This window comes from Canis lupus, chromosome 24, assembly GCF_048164855.1.
Source record: "Canis lupus baileyi chromosome 24, mCanLup2.hap1, whole genome shotgun sequence".
NCBI lineage: Eukaryota > Metazoa > Chordata > Mammalia > Carnivora > Canidae > Canis > Canis lupus.
The window spans coordinates 18,623,374-18,648,405 of NC_132861.1; the positions used below are offsets into that span (position 1 = coordinate 18,623,374).

The 25,032-nt window shown below is 39.4% G+C and overlaps 2 protein-coding genes across 14 annotated transcripts in view; one reads left to right on the plus strand and one right to left on the minus strand.

Annotated features, from left to right (window-relative positions):
• Positions 1-8,977, plus strand: part of ZDHHC20 (zDHHC palmitoyltransferase 20) — an 83,209-nt gene extending 74,232 nt beyond the window's left edge. For 12 of the 13 annotated variants that reach the window (XR_012016325.1, XR_012016324.1, XR_012016328.1 and 9 more), the window contains 2 exons: positions 713-810; positions 2,221-3,575. The gene's annotated coding sequence lies outside the window, so the exon portion shown is untranslated. Of the gene's footprint in view, positions 1-712; positions 811-2,220; positions 3,576-3,822 lie in introns of those variants that run through there. The other variant, XR_012016321.1, reaches the window with a different exon arrangement.
• A 14,798-nt stretch (positions 8,978-23,775) lies between these two features.
• Positions 23,776-25,027, minus strand: MRPL57 (mitochondrial ribosomal protein L57). Its single transcript, XM_072795800.1, has 2 exons — positions 24,917-25,027; positions 23,776-24,763 (listed from the first exon to the last, which is right to left on the minus strand). The coding sequence occupies exon 2, from the start codon at positions 24,756-24,758 to the stop codon at positions 24,450-24,452; it is 309 nt and encodes a 102-aa protein (XP_072651901.1). The 5' UTR covers positions 24,759-24,763; positions 24,917-25,027; the 3' UTR covers positions 23,776-24,449.
• Positions 25,028-25,032: the final 5 nt, after the last annotated feature.

Genomic DNA, 25,032 nt, shown 5'->3' on the forward strand with positions numbered 1-25,032 from the left:
TTAGCTAATAATTTGGGATAATGACATCTAAGACAGGTGCTATTTGAGTGCAGCGGTATTTTAATTTACGTAGGCCAGAGGTATAGATTGCTTTATTCAAAGGTTTTAAATTTGCTTTTACTGAACATAAGTTGATTTTCAATTCAAAAGTCACTTTAAGGTTGTATGAACCTTTGAAACACCGTAAGAGTTGTTGGACTATGGCTCTCAAAATGCTGAATGAGTTTTATTTTGTGCAGAATTCTTTTCAACATTTGTGTTCTAATTGCCTTCTGAATCAACAAAGTTTTGATATATTTGAGGCTGCTCAATGAAACAGGAAGGCTATGAGAGCTATGATTCCCAGTTTTTAGACTAGCAAAATTTCAGAACCTTCACAGGAACCAGTAGGGGCCAGTAGAGATAAAGCAACCTTTATGTTTGTTTTTTGGAGGATAGAGGGTAATTTAAAGTACTGTGTTTGGGGTAGGAAGGAGGACAGACTACTACATCACACTGGCTTTACTTTTCTCACTTCTTAATAAGCTAACTTTTTAGAACCATTCTGGAAAAGTTGAGTGATGTTGGCCTCTTTTACCTATTTTATGCTCATGCACCCCAGAATCTAGAGACATGAGAATTAACATTTAGTTTTTCCTGAGTAACAGGTTTTTATGGATATTTTAACCATCCTATGAAGTTAACTTCATTTTCTTTAACCTCTCTATACCAGTGCCTTCCATCTGATAAAGAGGATTTAAGTGCTGTTTCCACTCCTTAATTTACCACCTATTCTTCAAGCAAGAATGTCACCTCTCAGTCCATTCTCCAGTAAGTTAATTCTTTTCATGTAGGATTTTCAATCCAGTAGCATGCTTTCTTCACACTTCCCCATGACCTCCAAACCAAGTTAGTTCTCTGTGTTGCCCAAAGTACCATACATTGTTCTATTACTAATTTAATTTAGCCATATATTGGTCATATGTACTTTCAGGTCAACTCACTAGGTTATAAATTTTTGAGGATTTTTTTTTGTACTAACTATCCATAAAATGAATATTGAAGTTCAAAAAAGAATTGTAAGGAATTTCATGTTCATTAATCTGTGCTGTCCCAAGTTCTCAAAGAAAAGTGAGCATGACAGCCTATAAAATTATCTCAAATTTGAAAAATATTTGTTAAAAAATCATTCACACATTTCGTTGAGAATATAAATTTACAGTGCAGCATCATTGGAGAGCAGTTTGGCAGTATCAAGTCTTCAAATGCCTGTATTCTCTGACCTATCAGTTCTACTTTGGGGAATTTTATGGGTTTACTTCTGCATTATGAACAGTACCTAAGGATATTAGTTGCAGAGCTGTTTGAAACGACAAAAGACTGCAAACAGCATGTCCCACCGCCATCTATGGTGACAGACACGAGAGTATCTGAAAGGATACACAATGAACTATTACTCGGGTTGCCTCCAGAGGAAATGAGGCATCAGCCATAGATTACATCTCACTCTCTGCCCTTTCATACTATTTTATTTTTATATTATATGTGGATGTTACTTTTAAAAAAGTAAAATGGGTTAGACATTCTATAGATCAGTGAGGGAGAAATAGGTTGTTTGATATATAATGCTGGACCAACATGCTAGCCATCTGGGGAAAAATGAAGTTGCTCTATCCTTCACATCTTAGAACAAATCCACTTGGTCCATGAACTTGATTAGACATTAGAAAATGAAAACAAATACTGCAGAAAAAACATGGGTAACATTTTATAATGGGCTAGGATAGGTATTTCTAAGTGGACACAACACTGGTAGTGATGAAGGAAAACAGATATGAGTACATGGGAACCTAAGAGGAAGACTAGCACTGATAGGAAAAAAATGGAACTAGAACAAATTCACAAAAGAAATAAGGATCAATAATAGCATCTAGAAAGATGCTTGGCTTCCTTAAAGAAACACCAGTGAGGTTATTTTTGCCTCAGATACGCAATAGCCAGTGTTGCTGAGGTTATGGGCAAAGTAGCATTTTGGTGGGAATATAAAATGGCATAATTTCACTAAAAAAGTAATTTGGCAATCTGTGTCTAAGTTTCACTGTGCATAATCTTGGTACTGGCCACTGTACTCTTAGAGATACACCCATAAGGCTGATTGCTTGAGAAAGCAGTAAGGACATAAGGAAAAGCAGTACATGTTCATTTATAGGGAGGCAGCTAAATTATGTTACTCTTTTCCAGAGACTGCAATGAAGCCATTTACGGAAGGTCTTGTATAGCCATATACATAAAAACAAGTATCTCCATGGGGAAGATCTCGAAGACATTAAATGAAATGATCAACTTGCAGAGCTCTATATATATAGTCCGATCCCACCTAGAGCTTCCAGAGTGCCTTTGAGTACTGTGCCTCTGTGCTCAAACTCAGCCTATTCGTTTAGCACCTGCTCCTGAGGATGGGTGAGTGCTGGGACCAGAGGGAGTGCAGAGCCACAGGCCTCCCTGCCCTCCAGGGCTGACTTGGGTGGAGTGGCAGCTGCCCCTCGCCTTCTGGCTGCTGGGGGAATATGCTCACCAGGACCTCTGCACTGAGATGGGAAGGAACGCTCCCGTCCTGAACCGGCCAGGGCCCAGGCAGGCAGAGCCAGAGCCCAAGACATCAGCGGGCCTCTGGGCATTCTCGGTACAGACAATGAAATGCCAGCTTATGATGTGCCTTGTGGCCGCCCGGAAGTGACGACCATCTGTTTGGAAGATTTCCCAACTATCACCCCGTGCACAGCGTGTGCACGAGCTGCTGTAAGCCTTGCTCTCAGCCTTTTAAAATAAAACTTGAAGCCCATGTTTACATGTTTACATGTTTATGACATGTAGCCTTTGTAGATGCAGAGAAGCTGTCCACATCTGCTAAAAGTACAGTTAGAGAAATAACTTGTGATCTTTTTGTTTAAATTCACTCAAGAGGCACATCATCTGGAAATGACCTTTGGAAATGCAATCTCTACGTCTGGTTTTAGATTCAGGTCCTTATCTGTGTCCAGAGTTGGAAGACAGAAGCGGGGAAGGGCTTCCATAGGATGTCTGTGTTAGAGCCATTTTCAGTATGTGACCTATCAGCACTCCCAGATATAGTGTGTATAGTGATTAAACTTCAGTCCTTAGTTAAAGTATGTAGCTTTTCTAGATGTTCAGATGTGCTCATTGTACTTAACTGTAGATAGAGGGTTGATATTTCTTTTTTTTTTTTAAAGGGTTGATATTTCACTATTCTTAGACTGTCTAATAGAAACATTGAACCACTTTGAAAAATAACTTATACTTTTGACTAAGTAAATGGAGGACAGTGAGAAGGGAATCATGCATATTTCCTGTAATGCTGTATATGTGGTGAATATACGAGAAAAAGGTGTGCTCTAATTTCATATGACATGATTGATAAATACACAGAGTGAACATTGTAGATCCGTATTTTAACACCTGTCTTTCTAGACACTTATAGTAAAATAATGTGTTTTTTATACTTCTTTTTTGGTTGTTAAATTCAAAACCAAATACACTGTGATGGAATTTATATTAAAGAAAAAAAAAGGACTGTCCTCCAGAACTGATGTTTTAATCCATCTCTTTGAGCTGCATCGCATTTATGAACTCTACTGGAAAAGTCACAAAAGAATGTCTGAAAGGAAAGATCCTATGCCATCTGTTCATTTTTAGAAAATACTACAAATTATACTTGGTTCTATATGTGTGGGGTTTTTGGGCTTTTGGGGGTTTTGTTTTGCTTGGGGTTGTTAAGCGATCCTTTATTGAAATGATTTTTTTTTTTTTTTTTTTTTTTTGCAGTTCTTAACTAGCTTGGCATCACACTGCTCCACCATTGACATCAGCTATGATGTGGTGAGGGTGGTGGCCGTCAACATTGCAGCCCACAGATGGATCAGGCGCCAAGGATCTCCTTAATGGTTCCAGAGTGCTCTCTGGCTAAAGAATGGTGCCACATCTGTCAGCACTGTTGACAGTCTCTTCAGAAGTGACATTTCCACTGTGCTTAATGCTTTTCTGCTACTTTCTGTCTCTTGGTGGTTCTTTGAGGACTTTGATAATCAGGGCAGAAGCAGAAGGGACCACTTCAGTCTGGGCCTGTCCCTTCTGAATGGTTCATTTCACAGTCATCTTCAGACCCTTCCAGTCACCAGTTGCCTTGATGATGTCATTACTAACCCTTTCTGGAGACCGACTGGGGGGCCCATCTTAGGATGCAGGGCAGACATGGCACCAGCTTCCCCACAAATGCACCTCCGCTATGCGAGTTCCATCTCACTGGGCTCTAACCTAGGTGGCATAGTGGAGGCGGCTGGTGCCAGATGAACCCAAATTCAGGACGACTGAAGAGACTTGGCACCTTGGCCTCCTCAGAGCCAAAAGCCAAAAGGTCTATATGTGTGTTTTCTTTAACTTTTGTAGTGAATGAAATTTTCTTGTTTTGAAACACCCTAGGTTTTTAGATGTCTTAGGGTGATGACCCATGATATAGAGCTAGTGAAATAACATAAATACCTTCCTGTTTAATTTTATGTAAAATTGGAGAAATATTTTATAGGTGGAATTGTCAAACCACCTTTGAGAAGTACACATTTGGTGCTTGTTCATTGGTTTGTGAGATAAAAGGAAGTATACAGTTAAGGTTCTAGAAATGTGTTTGTATGTAGGCTATAGCTGCAGGTTGATCCATATCAATCAGCATTTTATATGGCTATACTTTATAAATACATTGTTGAACAAATGGAGGGGCGCCTGAGTGGCTCAATTGGTGAAGCGTCTCCCTTCGGCTCAGATCATGATCTCCGGGCCCTGGGATGGAGCCCCTCTTTGGGCTTCGCCCTCAGCTGGGAGTCTGCTTCTCCCTCTGCCTCTGCCACTCCTCCCTGTTCATGAGCTTTTTCTCTCTCTGTCAAATAAATAAAATCTTTTTTTTTTAAAGATTTTATTTATTTATTCATGATAGAGAGAGAGAGAGAGAGAGAAGCAGAGACACAGGCAGAGGGAGAAGCGGGCTCCATGCACCGGGAGCCCGACGTGGGATTCGATCCCGGGTCTTCAGGATCGTGCCCTGGGCCAAAGACAGGCGCTAAACCGCTGCGCCACCCAAGGATCCCAAATAAATAAAATCTTTTAAAAAATTATATATTCTTTGCTTTATTGCTTAATGTCTTATTTTACACTGATTTTTAAAAGAGAAAGGACTCTTCTAACTGAAACATTTACAAAGGCCTGATGCTCTTTCCTGCTTCTAAGATGAAATATCTTTTTCACCTACCAAAGACTGGACTACCTCTCTTTATTAACTGAGTTGGTGATGTTCACTCATAACTGATAAAAATACTACTGCTGGGATCCCTGGGTGGCGCAGCGGTTTGGCGCCTGCCTTTGGCCCAGGGCGCGATCCTGGAGACTCAGGATCGAATCCCACGTCGGGCTCCCGGTGCATGGAGCCTGCTTCTCCCTCTGCCTGTGTCTCTGCCTCTCTCTCTCTCTCTCTCTCTATCATAAATAAAAAAAAAAAAAAAAAAATTAAAAAAAAAAATACTACTGCTTTCAGACTTTGCTGTATATGTGACATATACAATAGAAGAGGATATGCTCTAATTTCATATGACAGAGGGTTGTTAATACTTTTGTATACTTCTTTGGTTACATTCACAAGAAAGACTTTATAAGAAAGACAGGACATTATTCATGACAAACAAAAAAGTGAAGTATAAAACCATGTGTATGATCCTCAGTCTGTAAAAAGTGTATATGCCTGGATACTGTGCTCTGACATTGTGGTTATAAGTGAATTTGGGGACCTCTGGGTGGTTCAGCCAGTTGAGCATCTGACTATCAGTTTCAGCTCAGGTCACTATCTCATGGTGGGATGGAGCCCTGCATCAGGCTCAGTGCTCAGCAAGGAGTCTACTGAAACATTCTCTCTCTCTTTGCCCCTCCCTCTTGCTCACCTGCTTTCCATATCTTTCTAAAATAAATCTTTTAGGGCATCCCGGGTGGCTCAGCGGTTTAGTGCTGCCTTCGGTCCAGGGCATGATCCTGGGAACCCAGGATTGAGTCCCACATCGGGCTCCCTCCATGGAGCCTGCTTCTCCCTCTGCCTGGGTCTCTGCCCACCCGCCCCCCGTGTCTCTCATAGATAGATAGATAGATAGATAGATAGATAGATAGATAGATAGATAGATAGATATCTTTAAAAAAATAATAAAAAATCTTTTAAAAAATAAGTGAATTTGTTTTGTTATTTAATTATTTCTCAGCTTTTTTTTTTTTCTCAGCTTTATAGGATGAGCACATATTACCTTTAAATTTGAGGAGAAAAACATATATAAAATTATTGAAGGAGACTGGAAGAAATCACCAAAGTGGTTGGGAAAGGGGGAGGAGTAAGCAGGGCCATGGTGAGGGTATCTTCCATGTTTTGTTTTATATGTTATATACTACATGAATCTTTATTTTTTAAAGATTTAGGGAGAGAGAGCAGGTGAGGGGGAGAGAGATAAGCCCAAGCAGGCTCCTCACAGAGCTTGGAGCCCAACAGGGGGCTCGATCCCCCAACTCTGAGACCCTGACCTGAGCCAAAATCGAGAGTCGAGAGTCAGACACTTAACTGATTGAGCCACCCAGGCACCCCTCACAAATATTTCAATGTATATATGTTAAAGCCATATGAGAAAGTGAAGAAAAGGTTTTTGTGAGAAAAATTTGAGCACTATATCTTATTTACCATGATACCCCCAGTGCCTAGACAAAGTGTCAATCACATAGTAGGCATTCAAGAGCTTCTGAGTGAACAATGTAATTCCATACATTAAAAACAATGACAGAGAAAGAAAAAAAGAAAAAAAAAAAACAATGACAGATCTGGAAGGGTATTATCTTTGTAACCAGGGAAGACAGTTCAGTAGTACCTTCTCTGAGAATGTGGCTGTGGGGTCATTAGTGGGTAGTGTGACTGAAAGTTTATTTTGCCGGTCCCAGGGCCAGGGCCAGGCATTGAAGCAGGCTCCCGCTTGGTGGGAACTGTGCCTGAGAAATAGGCAGCCTTGTGAGTGTGTCTGTATGCAGATAACCATGACAGCATTATTTGTGACTGGAAAAATTAGAAACAACTATTTATCCATAATTAAAAGGGATTAAATACTTAATGGATATATCCATTCCATTCTCTTCAATACTGTGCATTTTGTTAAGCAAAAAGAAGTATCTACATAGACAGGGGAGGTCCATGATACATTGCTAAGTGAAAAAAGTAAGTTCAGACTATCAATGGCAACATGGCAACAACTCCAGTGGATTTGAAGGAATTATGCAGAGCAAAACAAGTCAACATAATTCCATTTATATAACACTCTTGAAATAAACTTATAGATGTGAAGAATAGATGAGTGGCTGTCAGGGGTTGGGAAGTGGAGAATGGAGTTATATAGGGAGAGTATTAGAAAGCCCCATGGTGATGGCTCAGTTCTGTACCTTGATTGTGGTGGTTACACAATTCCACACTTGACAAAGTTGCAAAGGAAACTAGACTGACAAGTGAATGCATGTAAACCTGTGAAATTTGAGTGAGCTCTAGGTGGTCCCAGTGTCACTCCCCTGATTAGCTACTGTACTGTAGTCAGGTAAGATCCTACCATGGGGGGAAATGGTAAAAGATACACTGGGCCCCTTAGTCCTTTTTTTTTTTTTTTTTTTTTTCAACTTTCTGTGAATCTGTAATTCCAAACAATAAGTCGGGGGAAAATTGGGAAAAGCAAATTACAGAACAAAGTGTATAGTATGATTACTTTTGAAAAATATGGGTGGCTCCGTCAGTTAAGCGTCGAACTCTTGATTTTTGACTCAGATCATGGTCTCAGGGTCATGGGATCAAGCCCTGTGTCAGACTTCACACTCAGCCAGGAGTCTGCTTGAGATTCTCCTCTCCCTCTTCCTCTCCCTCTGCTTTTCTCCACAGCTTGTGCTCTCTCAAGAATAAAAGTATGTTATACACACACACGCACATGTGTTTGTATGTAAATTTTATATGCATAGGAAAAGATCTAAAGGGTATACAGCAAATTGTTCTTATTACTTAACCCTGGGGATGAAGAGGGCAAGTGGGATGGGCTGACACGAGAGGGAAGACTTTCACTGCTTCCTCCTCACGTTTGTACACCATTGAGTCTCTTTTCTCCATGGGCCTTGATATTATACTTTTATATTATTTTAGTAACCAATATGAAATTTTGTCAGTAGTGCTTTTTAAACAGTAGGAGTAGAGGTTGTAAGAATGGCCTCCCTTTTTAAAGATTCATTTATTCATTAGAGACACAGAGGCAGAGACATAGACAAAGGGAGAAGCAGGCTCCTTGCGGGGATCCTAATGGAGGACTTGATCCCAGGACCCCGGGATCATGACCTAAGCCAAAGGCAGATGCTCAACCACTGAGCCACCAGGCATCCCCACATCCCCCATTTAAATAATGAAATCTAAACATCATAGGAATCAGCTCAGGAAAATTCATGTGGAGTTGAAATAAGTTACAAAGTAACATCTGCTTCTTAGAAATTTCAACAAACATTAGTTGTCAATGTAAACAAAGAGCACAAGCAACAAGAACATAATTGACTGTGGAGGTAAAGCTGCCTGGCTAGAGTCAGACTCATGTGTCCAAGGCTGTCAGGATTTGCACCAACAACACAAAGGATGCTCTTGATTTTAGTTAGGGACAATTTATTGAACAGGTATAAGGAGAATTTTGGATTGTGGCTAGAAATAATGTGGGGCACATGCTGGTTCAGTGGTTGAGCGCCTACCTTTGGCTCAGGTCCTGGGATTGAGTTCTGCATCGGGCTCCCACAGGGAGCCTGCTTCTCTCTGCCTATGTCTTTGCCCCTCTCTCTCTCTCTCTGACTCATGAATGGATTAAAAAAAATTTTAAGAAATAAAGTTAATGTGAAACAATAATATATATGGTCTTTATTGTGCTGCTCCTATAGATCACTCACATGGGCAAATTATTCATGTTCAAGTTAAGGCATAAGGAAGGAAGAAAAATGGATGGAATAGAAAGTCTTCCATTTTAACCACACCCTTTTTAAAGAAAAACAAAAAGGGCAACAAGTAAGAAAAACAATATGAGGAATCAATGCTTTGAAGTTTCTGGCTTCTGGTATGAGAAAATGTGAGTTTCCATAATAGAAATGGCTAGTGAGAAAATAGACACTTTGAGGTAGAACAGAGTTTAGTTTTGAACATCTTAACTTTGAGATCACAACTAGGTAAAGGTGGCACATAATGGGATGTTTCAATCTGGAGCTTATAAGCAATATTACAAATTTTGGGCTTCAGATCTATAGACTAAAAATGATCACCAGTAATGGCAAATGTGTAACTAAGTATGTAAAATTGTATTTTATTATCTTAATTTCTCCAAAAGCTATGCTTCTTTAAAACAAAAATTATAATGCTATATTGTGAGATTTGTGACATTAAAAGCACAAAAAATGGGTTGGTAAATGGAACTATACAGTTGTAATGAAAGTAGTATAATCTTAGCTCTAGACTGATAAAGATGTATTTCATAATTCTTGGAGAAAGCACTAGAAAATTCTGCAGAGCAGCGTAGCCTAAAAGTGAACAGAGGAGCCAAAATGGGATAAGAAATGTTGACCCAAAAGAAGTCAAGAAAGGAACTGAGACACAAAACCTAAGTGAGAGTAACAGAAAACAAATAGCAAAATAGCACACCGTAATCATAACTGAAATGTAAATATACTAAATACTACAATTCAAAGATAGTAATTATCAAATTGGATTTTTTATTAAAAAAGAAAGACCCTAGGAGCATCTAGGCGGCTCGGTCAGTTGGGTGTCTGACTCTTGATTTCACCTCAGGTCATGATCTCATGCCCTTCATGGGGTCTGTGCTGGGCGTGGAGCCTGCTTAAGATTCTCTCTATCCCTCTCCTCTTCCCTCCACACTTGTGCACATGCTCTCTTTTCTTCTCTCTCTAAAAAAGAAGCAAGACCCTATTATATGATTACATGCTGCCTCTAAGAAATATATATTTTTTAAAGACTTATGTATCTATTCATGAGACACACAGAGAGAGAAAGAGAGGCAGAGACACAGGCAGAGGGAGAAGCAGACCCCATGCAGGGAGCCTGATGTGGGACTCGATCCCAGATCCCGGATCATGCCCTGAGCCGAAGGCAGACGCCCAACCGCCGAGCCACCCAAAAATATATTTTAAGCACAAAGAAAATTAACTTGAAACTAAATGACAAAAACATGTCATGCAAACAGTCATCAGATAAAATACACTTTCAAAATGATAGATCAATACTTCAGATTTCTATGTGCCTAACTGCAAAGCTTCAAAGTACATGAAGCAAAAACAACTAAAGGAAGAAATGGAGAAACCTAGAGGCATAGTCACAATATTTTAAAACCCTTTTAATTGGTAAAATGCCTATACCAAAAATCAGAACATAAAGAATAAAAAAAAAAGACTTGAATGATACTATCACCCACCTTGACTTGACATTTACAGAACAGTATATTCATTATCCTTAGAACATCCAGTCTTCAGTAACACATGTGATGTTCACTAAGACCACATGGTGAGCCATAAAAATTTTTCAAAAATTTTGAAAGACTGAAATATTTTTCAATGTCTTATTACCATGATGATAAAATTAGAAATTAATAGCAATGAAATATCTGAAAAATTGTTACCCTTCTTGCATGGTTACATATTTATATAGATACTAGCAGAAACACCAGTTACCTTGGCCGGAGGTCAGACCAATTCACATCAAGAACAGCCAGAGTAACATTACAGTATTAGTTCCCCCATGCCCAACACCTTGCAGGTAATGCAGGTCAGATCGTGTAAACCTACATATGTGATGGGACGACTGTACTGTCAGAGAGGACCCCTGAAAGATGAATTTGTCCACTTACATAGAATTCCTGTGCTCCTAAGAGAGAAGACAGGATCCTGGATCCTTATCCCTTGGAATGCAATTACATTTCTCTGGATGGGACACTAATAGGAACATAATGTTCAAAATCACTCCTGACACTCCTGAGATCCGGGTTATTCAGTCACCCTTTCCATTAGCCTTGCTCCCTACTCTGGAATGTAACCCAAAGAGATAAGAGAAGATTTATTATCTTTAGGGTGGCAACAATTAGTTCTACCTTTCAGGAACAAATGACTGCAGAGTGATACATGAAAACCCATTATTTCTGGGGTAATTAAGAGTAAGCATCTTAAAATCAATTTTATAGCTCAGGAGGTCAAGACTTTACAGGAACATCAAAAAATTAAGGATTTGTCTTTTCATAGCACATAAATATATCGGTGTATCCAAAAAAGAAATCATGAAGGAAATTAGAAAAATACTTTGAACTGAATGATAATGAAAATACAAAATATCAAAATCTGTCTTGTGCAGCTAATGCAGTGCATACAGGAAATTTACAGATTTAAATGCTTACATTTAAAAGAGAGCCTTCAAAGTTGATCTAAATTAAAAGGCCAGAAGAAGAAAAGTAAATTAAACTCAAATGAAAAGAAGGTAAAAGTAAAGAGCAGAGAATAATAATGTAGAATACAGAAAAAGAGTACAAAAACTAACAGAACCAAAAGTTCTCTGGAAGAATCCTTAAATTTGATTGGTAAGGTCTTGATGCAACATACAAATTACCAATATCAGTAAAGAGGGTACTCATTACAGGTCCTACTGATACCAAGAGAAGAGAAAGGGAATATTTTTTTAAAGATTTATTTATTTATTCATGAGAGACCCAAAGAGAGAGGCAGAGACATAGGCAGAGAGAGAACAAGGCTCCCCGTGGGGAGCCCGATGTGGGATTCGATCCCAGGACCCCAGAACCATGACCTGAGCCAAAGGCAAACACTCAACCACTGAGCCACCCAGGTGCCCCGAGAAAAGGAATTTTATGATCACTATGCCAATGAATTTGATGACTTAGATAAAACAGATAAATCCCTAAAGAAAATCAAAACTGACAAGATGAAATGAAATCTGGGTAGCAAAGAGTGAATTTGTAATCAAAAAATTTTCCCATGACCTCCAGTTCCAAAACAAGATTGAATAAAGGTACACATTCCCCTATTACTCCCACTAAGTTCAACTAAAATTTCCAGATATTATGTAGAAAGCAAACATAAGTAGTGTCTGAAAAGTGAAGAGAAAGACCATTTAGAAGCCTCAGGACCTGGGATGCCTGGGTGGCTCAGCGATTGAGCGTCTGCCTTTGGCTCAGGGTATGATCCCAGAGTCCTGGGATCAAGTCCCACATCAGACTTCCTGCAGGGAGCCTGCTTCTCCCTCTGCCTGTGTCTCTGCTTCTCTCTATATATATCTCTCATGAATAAATAAATAAAATCTTAAAAAAAAATGAACCTCAGGACCCAAGAAATAACATGACAGCTCCCTAGGTTTTCTTTTTGCCTCATAAATCCAATATTGGGTGTTAGAGAAGCTGGCAATGTAGAAACACCAATGGGAGCAGACACACAAAAATTTGTTCTCTAGCCAAAAGACCAAGAAAGGATAAACCTACCAGGACAAAACAGCACAACACACACACACACACACACACACACACACACACACAAATGCAGCCCTACCCTTACCCTATCAGCAAAGCCCAGGGAGGAGCCTAGATTTCTATTATCATCTAGCGGTAATGAGGTGCCCCCTTTCCTGCTATGGTGGTGTAAGACAAAACCAGGTGGGGAGCTGGAACTTTCATTACCATCCAATAATAATGAAACTTTGCCCCTTCCACAATGACATTCGAGACTACATGGAGTGTGGGCAATAATGAGGCACCTCCCCAACAAGCAGAGGTGTTGTCAGTGAAAGCCTACTGGGGATCCCAAAATACCACCTCTACCCAACAATAATGAGTTACTCCTCCCCAAATGGAGAGTCGAATGGAAAACCTGGACTTTCACACCCACTTGGCAGAAATGAGACAGTACCTATTTCCTTGAGGTGGATGGTATCAGAATAAGCCTGCTAAAATGGAAGATTAAGTAAGACCCAAGGTAACATAATACCCACAATGTTCAAGATACAATAAAAGATCAATCATACCATGCATCACTAAAACCTCAATTTGAGAGAAGATACAAGCACCAACCCTGAGATGTCAGAGTTATCTGACAAGAATTTTAAAGCAGCCATCATCAAAATGTTTCAGTGAGCAATCATAAATATTCCTGATACAAATGAAAAATAGAAAGTCTCAGCAAAGAAATAGAAGATAGAAAGAAGAAACAAATGGAAGCTATAGAACTGAAAAATATAATAACCAAAATAGAAAAAGTAATTGATGGGCTCAACAGTAGAATGGAGGGAACAGAAGAAATATTTAGTGAAGTTGAAAATCTAATAATAGAAATTACCCAATCTGGACAAGAGAAAATGAATTCAGGGTTGGGGATGAGAGGGGAAGAACAGAGCCTCTAGGACCTGTGGGACTATGACAAAAACACTAACATTCCCATCATTGGAGTTCAAGAAAGAGAAGAAAGAGTGTGGGGCCGAAAAAAATTTGTAAAAATATGATTGAAAATTCCCCCAAAATTTGACAAAATACATAAATCTACAGATTTAAGAAGTTGGCTGTACCCCATACAATTAAAAAAAATCAGAAATCCAAGCTATCACCCATCATAATCAAACTTCTGAAAACTAAAGTTAAAGGACACAATTCTTTTTTTTTTTAAAGATTTTATTTATTTATTCATTCATGATAGACAGAGAGAGAGAGAGAGGAGGCAGAGACATAGAGGGAGAAGCAGGCTCCATGCCGGGAGCCCGATGTGGGACTCGATCCCGGGACTCCAGGATCACACCCTGGGCCAAAGGCAGGCACTGAACCACTGAGCCACCCAGGGATTCCCCAAAGGACACAATTCTTGAAAACAGCGAGAGAAATGACACCTTACCTCCAGGGGAAACAAGTTGAATGGCAGTGAATTTGGATTTCTCATCTGAAAATAAGAGGCAAGAAGGAAGGGACACATTTCTCAATTGCTGAAAGTAAGAACCATCAATGCAGAATCCCCTATCTGGTGAAAACATTGTTCAGGAATAAAAAGGAGATCAAGATTTTTCTCAAATGAAAATTCAGTGAATTAATGGTGACAGATGGTAGCTTCACTTGCAGTGAGCACAGCATAAGGTATAGAGTAGACATTGAATTGCTATGTTGTATACCTGAAACTAATGTAACATTGTGTGACAACTACAATATTTTTTTAGATTTTTATCTATTCATTCATGAGAGAGAGAGAGAGAGAGGCAGAGACAGACGCAGAGGGAGTAGCAGGCTCCATGCAAAGAGCCCGACATGGGACTCGATCCCGGGTTTCCAGGATCTTGCCCTGTGCCAAAGGCAGGCGCTAAACCGCTGAGCCATCCAGGGATCCCTATACTTCAATTTTTAAACAAATAAGTGAATGCATCGCCAGCAGACCTACCCCCAAAAGAATGCCTAAACAGAAAAGAAATGATAAAAACAAGAATTCTTGTAACATCAGAAAGAAAGATGGAAAGGGCAACAATAAATCTGTCTCCTTAGAGCTGGGCTCCACGTTCCATGAGATTGAAAGTGGCTACAGCAGCCATAACTACTAACTTGTGAAGGTTCAAATCCAGTACAAATATAAAGTGTCTTTATCTCAGCACTCCAAGAAAAAGCATCATTGTACCCCACAGACTCTTGGTGGATCACATAACATTCCCTGAGCCAACCACGACCACAGGTATGGGATGTACACACTGGCTCCATCCTTGAGATGGAGGATGGGCCCCACCTGAAGCAAAAGGCTGGAAAAGGAGGGACTTGGTAGCAGAAAAAAAAAAAAAATGTGTTCAGGAAAGCAACTAATAGATGTTTCACTATAATGAATAAATAAAAATAGATGTTTCACTATAATGAATAAATAAAAAATGATAAAGAGTAAAATGGAAAAAAATACCCTCCACTACAAAGAAAACACCAAACTCAGATTGTTTCATTGGTGAATTCTATCAAACATCTAAAGAAGTAATAATACCAATGTTATATAAATCCTTCAGAAAAGAAAGAAAAGAGGAAAGCTTCCAACTTACTTTAGATACAGCATAACCTTAATACCAAAACTAACAAAGGCATTACAAAAAATAAAGTTCCCACATAAGCACAGGCAAAATAATCCTTAACCAAAACAAATCAAATCCAGCATTATATAAGAAGAATAATATATCATGATCAAGTAAGTTTTATCTCAGAAACACAAGATCGGTTAAAAATCTTAAAATTGAACAATATAATCTAACGTATTACCTGAATAATAGGAAAAAACCAAATGATTATGTCAGTGGATTCAGGGAAAGCATTTTACAAAATTCAGTATCATTAATGGTGAAAACGCTCAAGAAGCCAGAAATACAAGGAAACAAGGCAAAATGTCCACTCTCATCACTTTTATTCACTGTAATACTGGAGTTTCCTATCCCGTTCTAGAGGTCCTGTCCCATTCGGTAAGGCAAGAAGAATAAATGAAATGCATGAGGAACAGAAAATAAGCAAAACTGTCCCTATTTGGGGATGACAATTCCCTAAAAAATTCAGAGGAATCAGTGACAATGAAAAAAACTGCTATAACAAATAAGATTAGCGAGGGCTCAGGATACAAGGTCAATATAAAAAATCAGTTGTATTCCTATATATGAGTACCAAAGGTACATAATAGTTATAATAATTTAAAGGAAATGAAAGTTGCCTACATTGAAAACTGCAAAACATTGCTGAGACAAAGAAAATTAAAATAAATGGAGAGAGAGAACACATTCATGGAGTGGAAGACTCAATATTTTCAAGATGTCAGTTTTGGCCCAAATTTATTTGTAGATTCAGTACAATCCCAACTGTCATCACAACAGGCTTTTTTTTAATATTTCAGAAACTGAGAAGCCAATTCTAAAATGTATATGGAAATACAAAGGACCTAGAGGAATCAATACAACTTTGAAAAAGAACAAAGCTGTAGGAGTCACACTTCAGTATTTACCCTGAAGCAAAAATAATTCAGTGTGATCTGGGCATAATTACAAAACAAAAGGATGGAACAGAATAGAGTCCAGAAATATATGCATACTCATACAGTCGATTTATTTTCAATAAAGATGCAATACAAATTTATTGGAGAAGTATTTTTGAACAAATAATGCTGAACCAACGGAGTGTCCAAATGTAACATAAAATGAGCTTTGATTCCTACCTGATACCATACACAAAGGAATAGGAGAGGTAGAGGATCAAGCTAAATATACAAGGTAAAACTAAAAAGCTTTTAGAAGGAAAAATAGAAGAAAATCTTCATTATGTGGGCATAGGTAAAGATTTAGAACCCAAGAGATGCCTGGCTGGCCCAGTCAGTAGAACACGTGACTCTTGATCTCAGGGTCATGGAGTTCAAGCTCCAGATTGAGTGTAGCACTTACTTTTTTTTTTTTTTTTTAAGATTTTATTTATTTATTCATGAGAGACACACACAGAGAGAGACACAGACACAGGCAGAGGGAGAAGCCGGCTCCATGCAGGGAGCCTGATATGGGACTCATTCCAGGACCCCAGGACCCCCAGGGCCACGCTCTGGGCTGAAGGCGGCGCTAAACCGCTGAGGCACCCCGACTGCCTTGTAGCGCTTACTTTAAAAAAAAAAAAAAAAAAAGAATACAAATTAAAACCACTCTGATACATGCTGGTAGGAATATAAATTGCTTTAAAACAACTTTGGGGGGACACCTGCGTGGCTCAGTGGTTGAGCATCTGTCTTTGGTCCAGGGCATGATCCTGGAGTCCCAGGATCAAGTTCCGCATCAGGCTTCCTGCATGGAGCCTGCTTCTCCCTCTGCCTGTGTCTCTGCCTCTCTCTCTGTGTGTCTCTCATAAATAAAGTTAAAAAAAAAAAAAAAAAACTTTGGGAAATATTTGACGACTTTTAAAACAGCTTTATTAAGGAATAATTAACATACAATAAAATTCACATACATAAAATGTGCATTTTTAAAAATTTTTATTTATTTACGATAGTCACACAGAGGGATGCACTTTATGGGATCATCTAGCTTTTTTCACTCAGCGTAAGTATTTTGAGATTCACTGATATCAAATTTGGGTTTTATAAACCAGGATCTTAATACACATTTAAGAAATCTTTGCCTAACCCAAGGTCACAAAGAATTTTCTCCTATGTTTTCTATGGGAAGTTTTATACAAAGTTTAGGTTTTATATTTAGTCCATGACCCATTTTGAAGTAATTTTTATATATGGCACCAGACACAGATGGAGAGTCATTTTTTGCATACGAATATTCATTTGTTCCAGTGCCATGTTTTGGAAAAGATTATCGTTTCTTCAGTGAGTTTCCTGTATCTGTTAAAAATTAATAGACTATATACATGTGGTCTGTTTATGGACTTTCCATTTTATTTATCTATTTGTCTTTTCTTTTTTAAGTAGGCTCCACGCCCAGCATGGAATCCAATGCTGCCCTTGAACTCACAACCCTGAAATCAAGATCTGAGCTGAGATAATGAGTCAGACACTTAACCAACTGAGCCACCCAGGTGCTCCTACTTATCTTTATGTCAACACTGCACTCTCATAATTACTGAAGCTCTACACTAAGTCTTAAAATCAAGTAGTAAAAAAAATAAAATAAAATCAAGTAGTATTGAGTCCTCTTTGTTTTCTTTTTCTTTTTTTTTTTTTTAAGATTTTATTTATTCTTGAGAAACAGAGAGACAGAGAGGTAGAGACACAGGCAGAGGGAGAAGCAGGGTCCACGCAGGGAGACCGATGTGGGAGTCGTCCCCGGGTCTCTAGGATCAGGCCCCGGGCTGAAGGCGGTGCTAAACCACTGATCCACCCAGTGCGCCCCCAACTTTGTTTTCTATTTCAAAATTGTTTTGGCTCTTCTAGGTCCTTTGAATTTCCATATGAATTTTAGAATTAGCTAGTCAATTTCTACAAAATAAGAAAAAAAAATCCTATTGAGACTTGAAATGGGATTGTATTGATATTATAGTTTTGGTAAAATTGGCATAGTTCCCTTATTGATTCTGTGCATTGAGTATCCCTCTAGCTCTTTAGGATTTCTTGGATTTCCCTCAAACACTTTAGTTTTCTCTGTATGGTGTTGTACATTTTTTTCAGACTTATTCCAAGTATTTCATATTTTGTTAAAATTTTTATTTATTTGAGAAAAAGAGAGAGAGAGTATGAGCACGGGAAGGGGAAGAGGGAGAAGCAGGCTGCCCACTGAGCAGGGAGCTGGATGGCAGACATTTCACCAACTGAGCCACACAGGCACCCCAGTATTTCATACTTTTTAAAAGAAGTCTTTACACCAAAGAAGGGGCTTGAACTGACAACCTTGAGATCAAGAGTCCCATGTTCTACTGACTGAGCCTGCCAGGTGCCCCATAAGTTTTCATATTTTTAGTACTACTGGAAATGGCATTTTAAAATTTTATTTATTTATTTCAGAGATAGAGGGAGTGAGCATGAGTGGGAGTGCCAGAGGGCTAGGGAGAGAGAATCTCAAGAGTCCACACTGAGCAGCCCAACTCTGGGCTCCATCTCACAACACTGAGATCATACCCCCGCCAAAACCAAGAGTCAGATGCTTAACCAACTGCTCCACCCAGGCACCCCTGGAAACGGCATTTTAAATATTAATTTGTTCATTGGTAGTATATACAAATACAGTTGATTTTTGAGTATTTCTTTCCTGCAACCTTACCAAATTCACTTGGTTCCAGTAGCATTTTTGTCATTTTCTATATAGATGAACTCGGCATTTGTTAAGGACAGTTTTATTTCTTACTTTGTGGATTGATTTTACTTCTTTTTGTGGTTTATTACTATATCATCCAGTACAATACTGAATAGAACTGATGAGAAGAGTCATCCTAACGCTGTTCCTGATCTTAGGGGGAAACAGTTCATTCACAATTAAGTGTGATGTTAGCAATAGGTTTTCTATACATTTTTAGAAGCCCTTTGTTACGTTCAGGAAGTTTCCTTCTAATCATTCTAATCCTGGGGTCTCCGGATCAGGTCCCACATCAGGCTCCCTGCATGGAGCCTGCTTCTCCCTCTGTGTTTCTGCCTCTCTCTCTCTCATGAATAAATAAATAAAATATTTAAAAAATATATTATGCTGAGAAAAGCCAGATACAAAATACACATATCTTATCATTCAGTTTATATGAAAGCCCAAAAATTATTATCTGGCAAAGTATAGTGCCTGAGGGTGTGTGTGTGTGTATTTTCTGAGAGCAGAATGGTAAGGTTGGGAAGAGACTGACTAAAAAAAAGGAAAAAGGAACCTTCTTAAATAATAGATATATTCTATACTTGGATTGTGGTGATGGTTATATATAATATCATTAAACTACAATATTTTAAGTAGATTTGATGGCATAGAAATTATAGCTCAATAAGAGTTTGATGTAAAAATCAACAGAAAAAATAAAAAAAATCAATAGATTTTTAGTTGTTTTCAGTGAGTAGGTGTCAATTTCAGAAAGAGTATCAATTCTTTTCAGCTATTTTAGACCTTATTTATGAATATTACACCATAGTAAATTCTCCCATACAGCCACTACCTTTATTTCCTTCTTTATCTCAACATAATTACAATTTTAAAAATGTAATGAATAGTTTATTTATAACCATCAAGTATTGTTCAATGCTACAAAATAGTGTATTATAATACGGTGTATTGGTTTTCCACCTGTTAATAGCCTTTCACTTTCATTAGCCTAGTTCTCCATGTATTTAAGAATTTTCTTCCCCAAAAGTTGTATTTCTGCCCCGTTTATCAATGATACTCTCTGTAAAGTCAAACACATCATTTCTTTTTTTTTTTTTTTTTTTAAACACATCATTTCTTGTACTTTCCTGGAGATTACCCTGTCTTCCAACCTCCTGCTCCGACCTGAACCTGTTGACTTCTAAGACAACTTCAAAACAGTTATACTAGTACTTTCCTTCCCTGCTTTCCTGTATCAGTTCCATACCTTTCTCATTCTTGTTTTACTCTCTATAGTTTTGCTGGAGTTCATCATCCAGCTACCTCCCACCTGAGCTTCTTGGGAGGCTCTTTGCCGCTCTTCTACAGATGTTTAGATTACAACTTTATTTCCTTTTTTATGTCAACATCTCAGACATCTTTATTTCTTTCAAAATATTCATTTAAATAGCTATATTGTTTTCTTTCCCTTTCTTCTCAAGGGTTAATAATTTTTTAAATGTAAGGATGCCTGGATGGCTCAGTGGTTGAGCGTCGGCCTGAGTCCCAGGATCAAGTCCTGTGTCAGGCTCCCTGCATGGAGCCTGCTTCTCTCTCTGCCTATGTCTCTGCTTCTCTCTCTGTGTCTCTCATGAATAAATAAAATCTTTAAAAAAATTTTTTTTAATGTTTTTACTTTCATTTCACCAAGGTTTGGGGAGAGAGAAGAGAGAAACCTATGTGTTTAATTCATCATCGTAAAACTGAATCCCGGCATTGCATTTTAGACAACTAATGTATCCTTGATTTTAACAAAGGAGAGAAAATTAGTACATTTGTCGATTTGGTGAAGATGAATGGATTCACTTCCATGGGTTTTAGTTTTATCAGTAAAATATACTGATATTTTACTAGGTCCCCAGCTGAGACTGATGATGGAGGGCCTGCAGGTAGAAGGCTTTGGAGAGGTTAGTTATCCCACTGAATAGGAAATTACAGCAATCAGAGAAACATGTTCTGAGCTTATTTGTGACCCCCAAATACATTGGAGTCCTAACCCCCAGTACTTCAGAATGTTCTATTTGGAGATAAGGTCTTTAAAGAGGTGACTAATGAGGCTATGAAGGTGGGCCCTAATCTAATATGGCTAGTATCCTTATATGAAGCGGAAATTTAGACACACAGATACCAGACACATGTAAGCGCAGCAGGACAAACATGAACAGTGAAGCAGCCATTTGCAAGCAAAGAGGGCTGAAACAGATCCTTCCTATTGCTCTTGAGAAAACCAATTTGCCAACAGACATCCATCTTCCAAGCACTATGAAAAAATAAATGTTCAAGTCACTGTGAATTTTGTTATGGCAGCTCTAGCAAACTAATACACATGGTCAGGTTGCTGGACAGTGTTGAGTTCCAATATTGGGTTTATGGTCATTTAAGTAGAGTTTTATTATTTATTTATTTAAAAGATTTTATTTATTCATTCATGAGAGACACAGGGGAGAAAGAGGGAGAGAGAGAGGCAGAGACACAGGCAGAGGGAGAAACAGGCTCCAAGCAATGAGTCTGATGTGGGAATCTATCCTGGGGCTCCAGGATCACACCCCGGGGCCAAAGGCAGGCACTTAACCGCTGAGCCACCCAGGGATCCCCTAAGCCACTTTCGACAATGCTTTCCATTATTTACCTAATTAAACGTTTCTGATGTCTCCCTATTACTTACAGAATAAAAGCCAGACTTCTTAAAGTGTCATACAAGAACTTTCATGTTCTGGTCCCTGCTTAAACCTTTAGCCTTATTGGGGATCCCTGGGTGGCGCAGCGGTTTGGCGCCTGCCTTTGGCCCAGGGCGCGATCCTGGAGACCCGGGATCGAATCCCACGTCAGGCTCCCGGTGCATGGAGCCTGCTTCTCCCTCTGCCTGTGTCTCTGCCTCTCTCTCTCTCACTGCGTGCCTATCATAAAAAAAAAAAAAAAACCTTTAGCCTTATTGTCTATCACTTCTCTTCCCCACTCACAAATACCCTATTATTGCAACTAATCTACTGGCAATTCCATGACTAATCATTAGACTGTTACTTTTGCCTTTACTTCCTGCCAAACTAAGAATTTGTTCAAAGACCACCTCTTCTGAAGTTTTTCCTGACTGTTCAGGCAAGGTTGACAAATGAAACTTTCCCTGAAAAAAAAAAAAAGAAACTTTCCCTGGACTCTTACTACACTTTATACTTGTATCCATTAAGTCCATCATCAAGCCGTATACTTATGCTATGTGATTTATCCAGTGAGACAGTAAATTCAAGCTTAATGATGAATAGCACCAGGATGAGTCATGATAGACAGTCTATAAATTTTTGCAGAGTTAACAACTGGATGACACACACTGTATTAGAAATGAGTGACTGGGCAGCCCCGGTGGCCCAGCGGTTTAGTGCCGCCTTCAGCCTGGGGTGTGATCCTGGAGACCTGGGATCAAGTCCCGCGTCAGGCTTCCTGCACGAAGCCTGCTTCTCCCTCTCTGCCTGTGTCTCTCTCTCTCTCGGTCATGAATAAATAAAATCTTAAAAAAAAAAAAAAGGACAAAAAGAGTGTTCATAATGTACAGGTTGGCACAGATATATCTTCTTACTATATAATTCTAATTAGCTGGGTAGCAATGGACTCTGTTGTTGATTAAAAAAAAGATTGTGACGGCTATAGTGTTAACAGTTGTAGAGCTTCAAGAAGTCAACTGTTTCAACATCACTGCTTTGGCCAAGAAGTGATTAAAACAAAGCTATAATCTTTTATTTATAGCAGCTAGTGTACTATATGAAAATGAATATGCTGTTTGTTAGCTGTGTGAACACATGTTGCTGAAATTTCTGAGCTTCAGCGTCTAACCTGCATAGTGGGGATAGCTATTTCACAAGATTGTTTAAAAACTTAAATGATTAACTATACATAAAAATACCTGTCTTATGAACTGCCTTCTGTGTCTTCAGACTGAAGATTTTAACATCTTTCCCCTTCTTTCTGAGGTTCAAGTTAACCACTACTTTTTCAAACTCCAGGGTCAAAGGAAGTTTTTGAGTTACATAGAGATCAAAGCAACATAGTTACGGTTTTAAGCAGGTCTGTCTCCTTTCAGTGTCAGCTGTCAACATTTCCAGATACAAAATAAAAGTCAGGGACAGTAAATTGCTCATATGAACCAGAGGCATTTCTGTAAGCTAGAAGAAGCATTCAACAAGTATTTTTACACCACGAATATGACATGTTAATAACAGAGTTCAGCTTGGCATTTAACTATCATGTGGCAAGGTACTTTTTAGGTGCAATGAATCAAAAAAAATTAATATGTGCACCACAGTCTACACATTCTAATGGGAGATATTTAAATGTGAATCATGGATCATTCATTAATGAAGAGAAGAGTCAATGCTGGCAAATGAGACTGGCACTCTCATCCATGGATCTTGCTGTTTTACAATCTTTCTGGAAAGCCACTGGCAATATGCATCAAGATCTTTTGTTAGTATTTAGCTCTAAATTCTACTTATCCATATAGACTCAATATATGTTCAAAAAGCATATACATATAAAAAGACTAAAAGAAAAAATGTATGAAAGACAATTATTTTATCTCGGGGTAATGGGATTGAATTATTTTTCTTCTATGTGTTTTGAAAAATGTTCTGCTTAATGTATACATAGTAGTTACAATTTCTAGATTATACAGAAATTGAAATCCAAGACACACTCGTTATTGGGGATGATTTTTGACAAGTTTCTTAAGTATTTCCTCACATGTAAAATAGCCCCAGGTGATAGGATTACTATTTTTGGTAAAAGCTGTAAAGTGCCTGACTGAAAAAGGTAATTTGAAAGAACAAACATCTTTGGGGTAGACTATAAGGTTCATTAATTACATTCCAGAAAGGTATTTTTAAAAACTTTTTTTATTTTTTTATTTTTAAAGATTTGTTTGAGGTGGCAGGAGGGGCAGAGGGAGAGAGAATCTTAAGCAGACCCTCTCTGCCCCCAGCAGGGAGCCCTAGGTCGGGCTGGATCTCAGGGGACACCAAGTCATCAGGGCTTAACCGACTGGGCCACCCAGGTACCCCAAAAAGAGGTTTTCAAAAATACAACTTCATGTAGCAGTTCTGATGAATATCTTTCACTTCACGTAAATGTCTACTTTTAGTAGCAATCCCAAAAGAAAATCCTATTTTTAGGAGTATGTTTAACTGAAAAAGCTCATTTTTTCCCACTTTCGTCTAGGCAATTGTTTTTTAAGGAAAGGTAAGCCTCCACCAAGTACCTCATACTTAAGCACAGTTTGTAGGGTTTTTTTTGAAACTTTCATCCAAAATACACTTTGTATCTTCTGTGGCCTAGGAAATACCTGTATCTTCCTGTTAGGGTAATGGGAAGGAAACACTACGCCAGAGGCTGGGTTATAGAGTTTGGAGCCCCATGCACCCCACATGCAGACCACACACTCATGTCCGCTGTTCACTAAGCCTGCTCCAAAAGCTCTCAAGTGAGCGCTCTTCAGAGGTTCCAGAATCGGGTCAGGAGGTGGGTGGCCGCCCTGTGAGTCCGTGGCTCCGGATCAGACCCACTTCTTGGTGACGTTGAGATGGTCGAGCTGGTCCGCCACGAACCTGTGCGGGGGGAACTTGGCCATTTTGGCCGCCTTGATGGCCTCGAAGGCCGCCGCCCTGCGCCCCGCCGCGTGGCCGTACTCCTGCTCCGCCGACAGGTAGGGCGTGCTCAGCCAGTACTGGTTCTCTGCCTCGATCTCCAGCCGGCGGATCATGTTCTGCTTCGCTTGGAAGGACACGGCCCGCGGCCGCCGGTGCTTCCCGATCCACTGCCTGCCGGGGATGCGATTGCGGAGGAGCAGAGCCGTCAGGAACATGGCACCTGCGGAGAGGGAGAGCCGCACACGGAATGGCCACGCGCTCGGCCACCCGCGAGAACGCACACCGCACCCCAAAAGAAGCGGGGAGCCCAAATAGGATCTACGGGGAAATAAGGGGGAACTCCCGAAACAACGAAATGTGCCAATCAACTCACCGACCGCATTCCCCAACACACCCCACAGCCTCCACAAGCCAGCGGGCACGACCCCGGAAGTGCGCCCGCCCCCCCCGGAAGCGCCGTGCCCATGAGCGCGAGACTTCAGCTCTCGC

Coding starts and splice junctions, on each gene's coding strand:
- MRPL57 (XM_072795800.1), bottom strand. CDS start 24,758: ATGTTCCTGACGGCTCTGCTCCTCCGCAATCGCATCCCCGGCAGGCAG.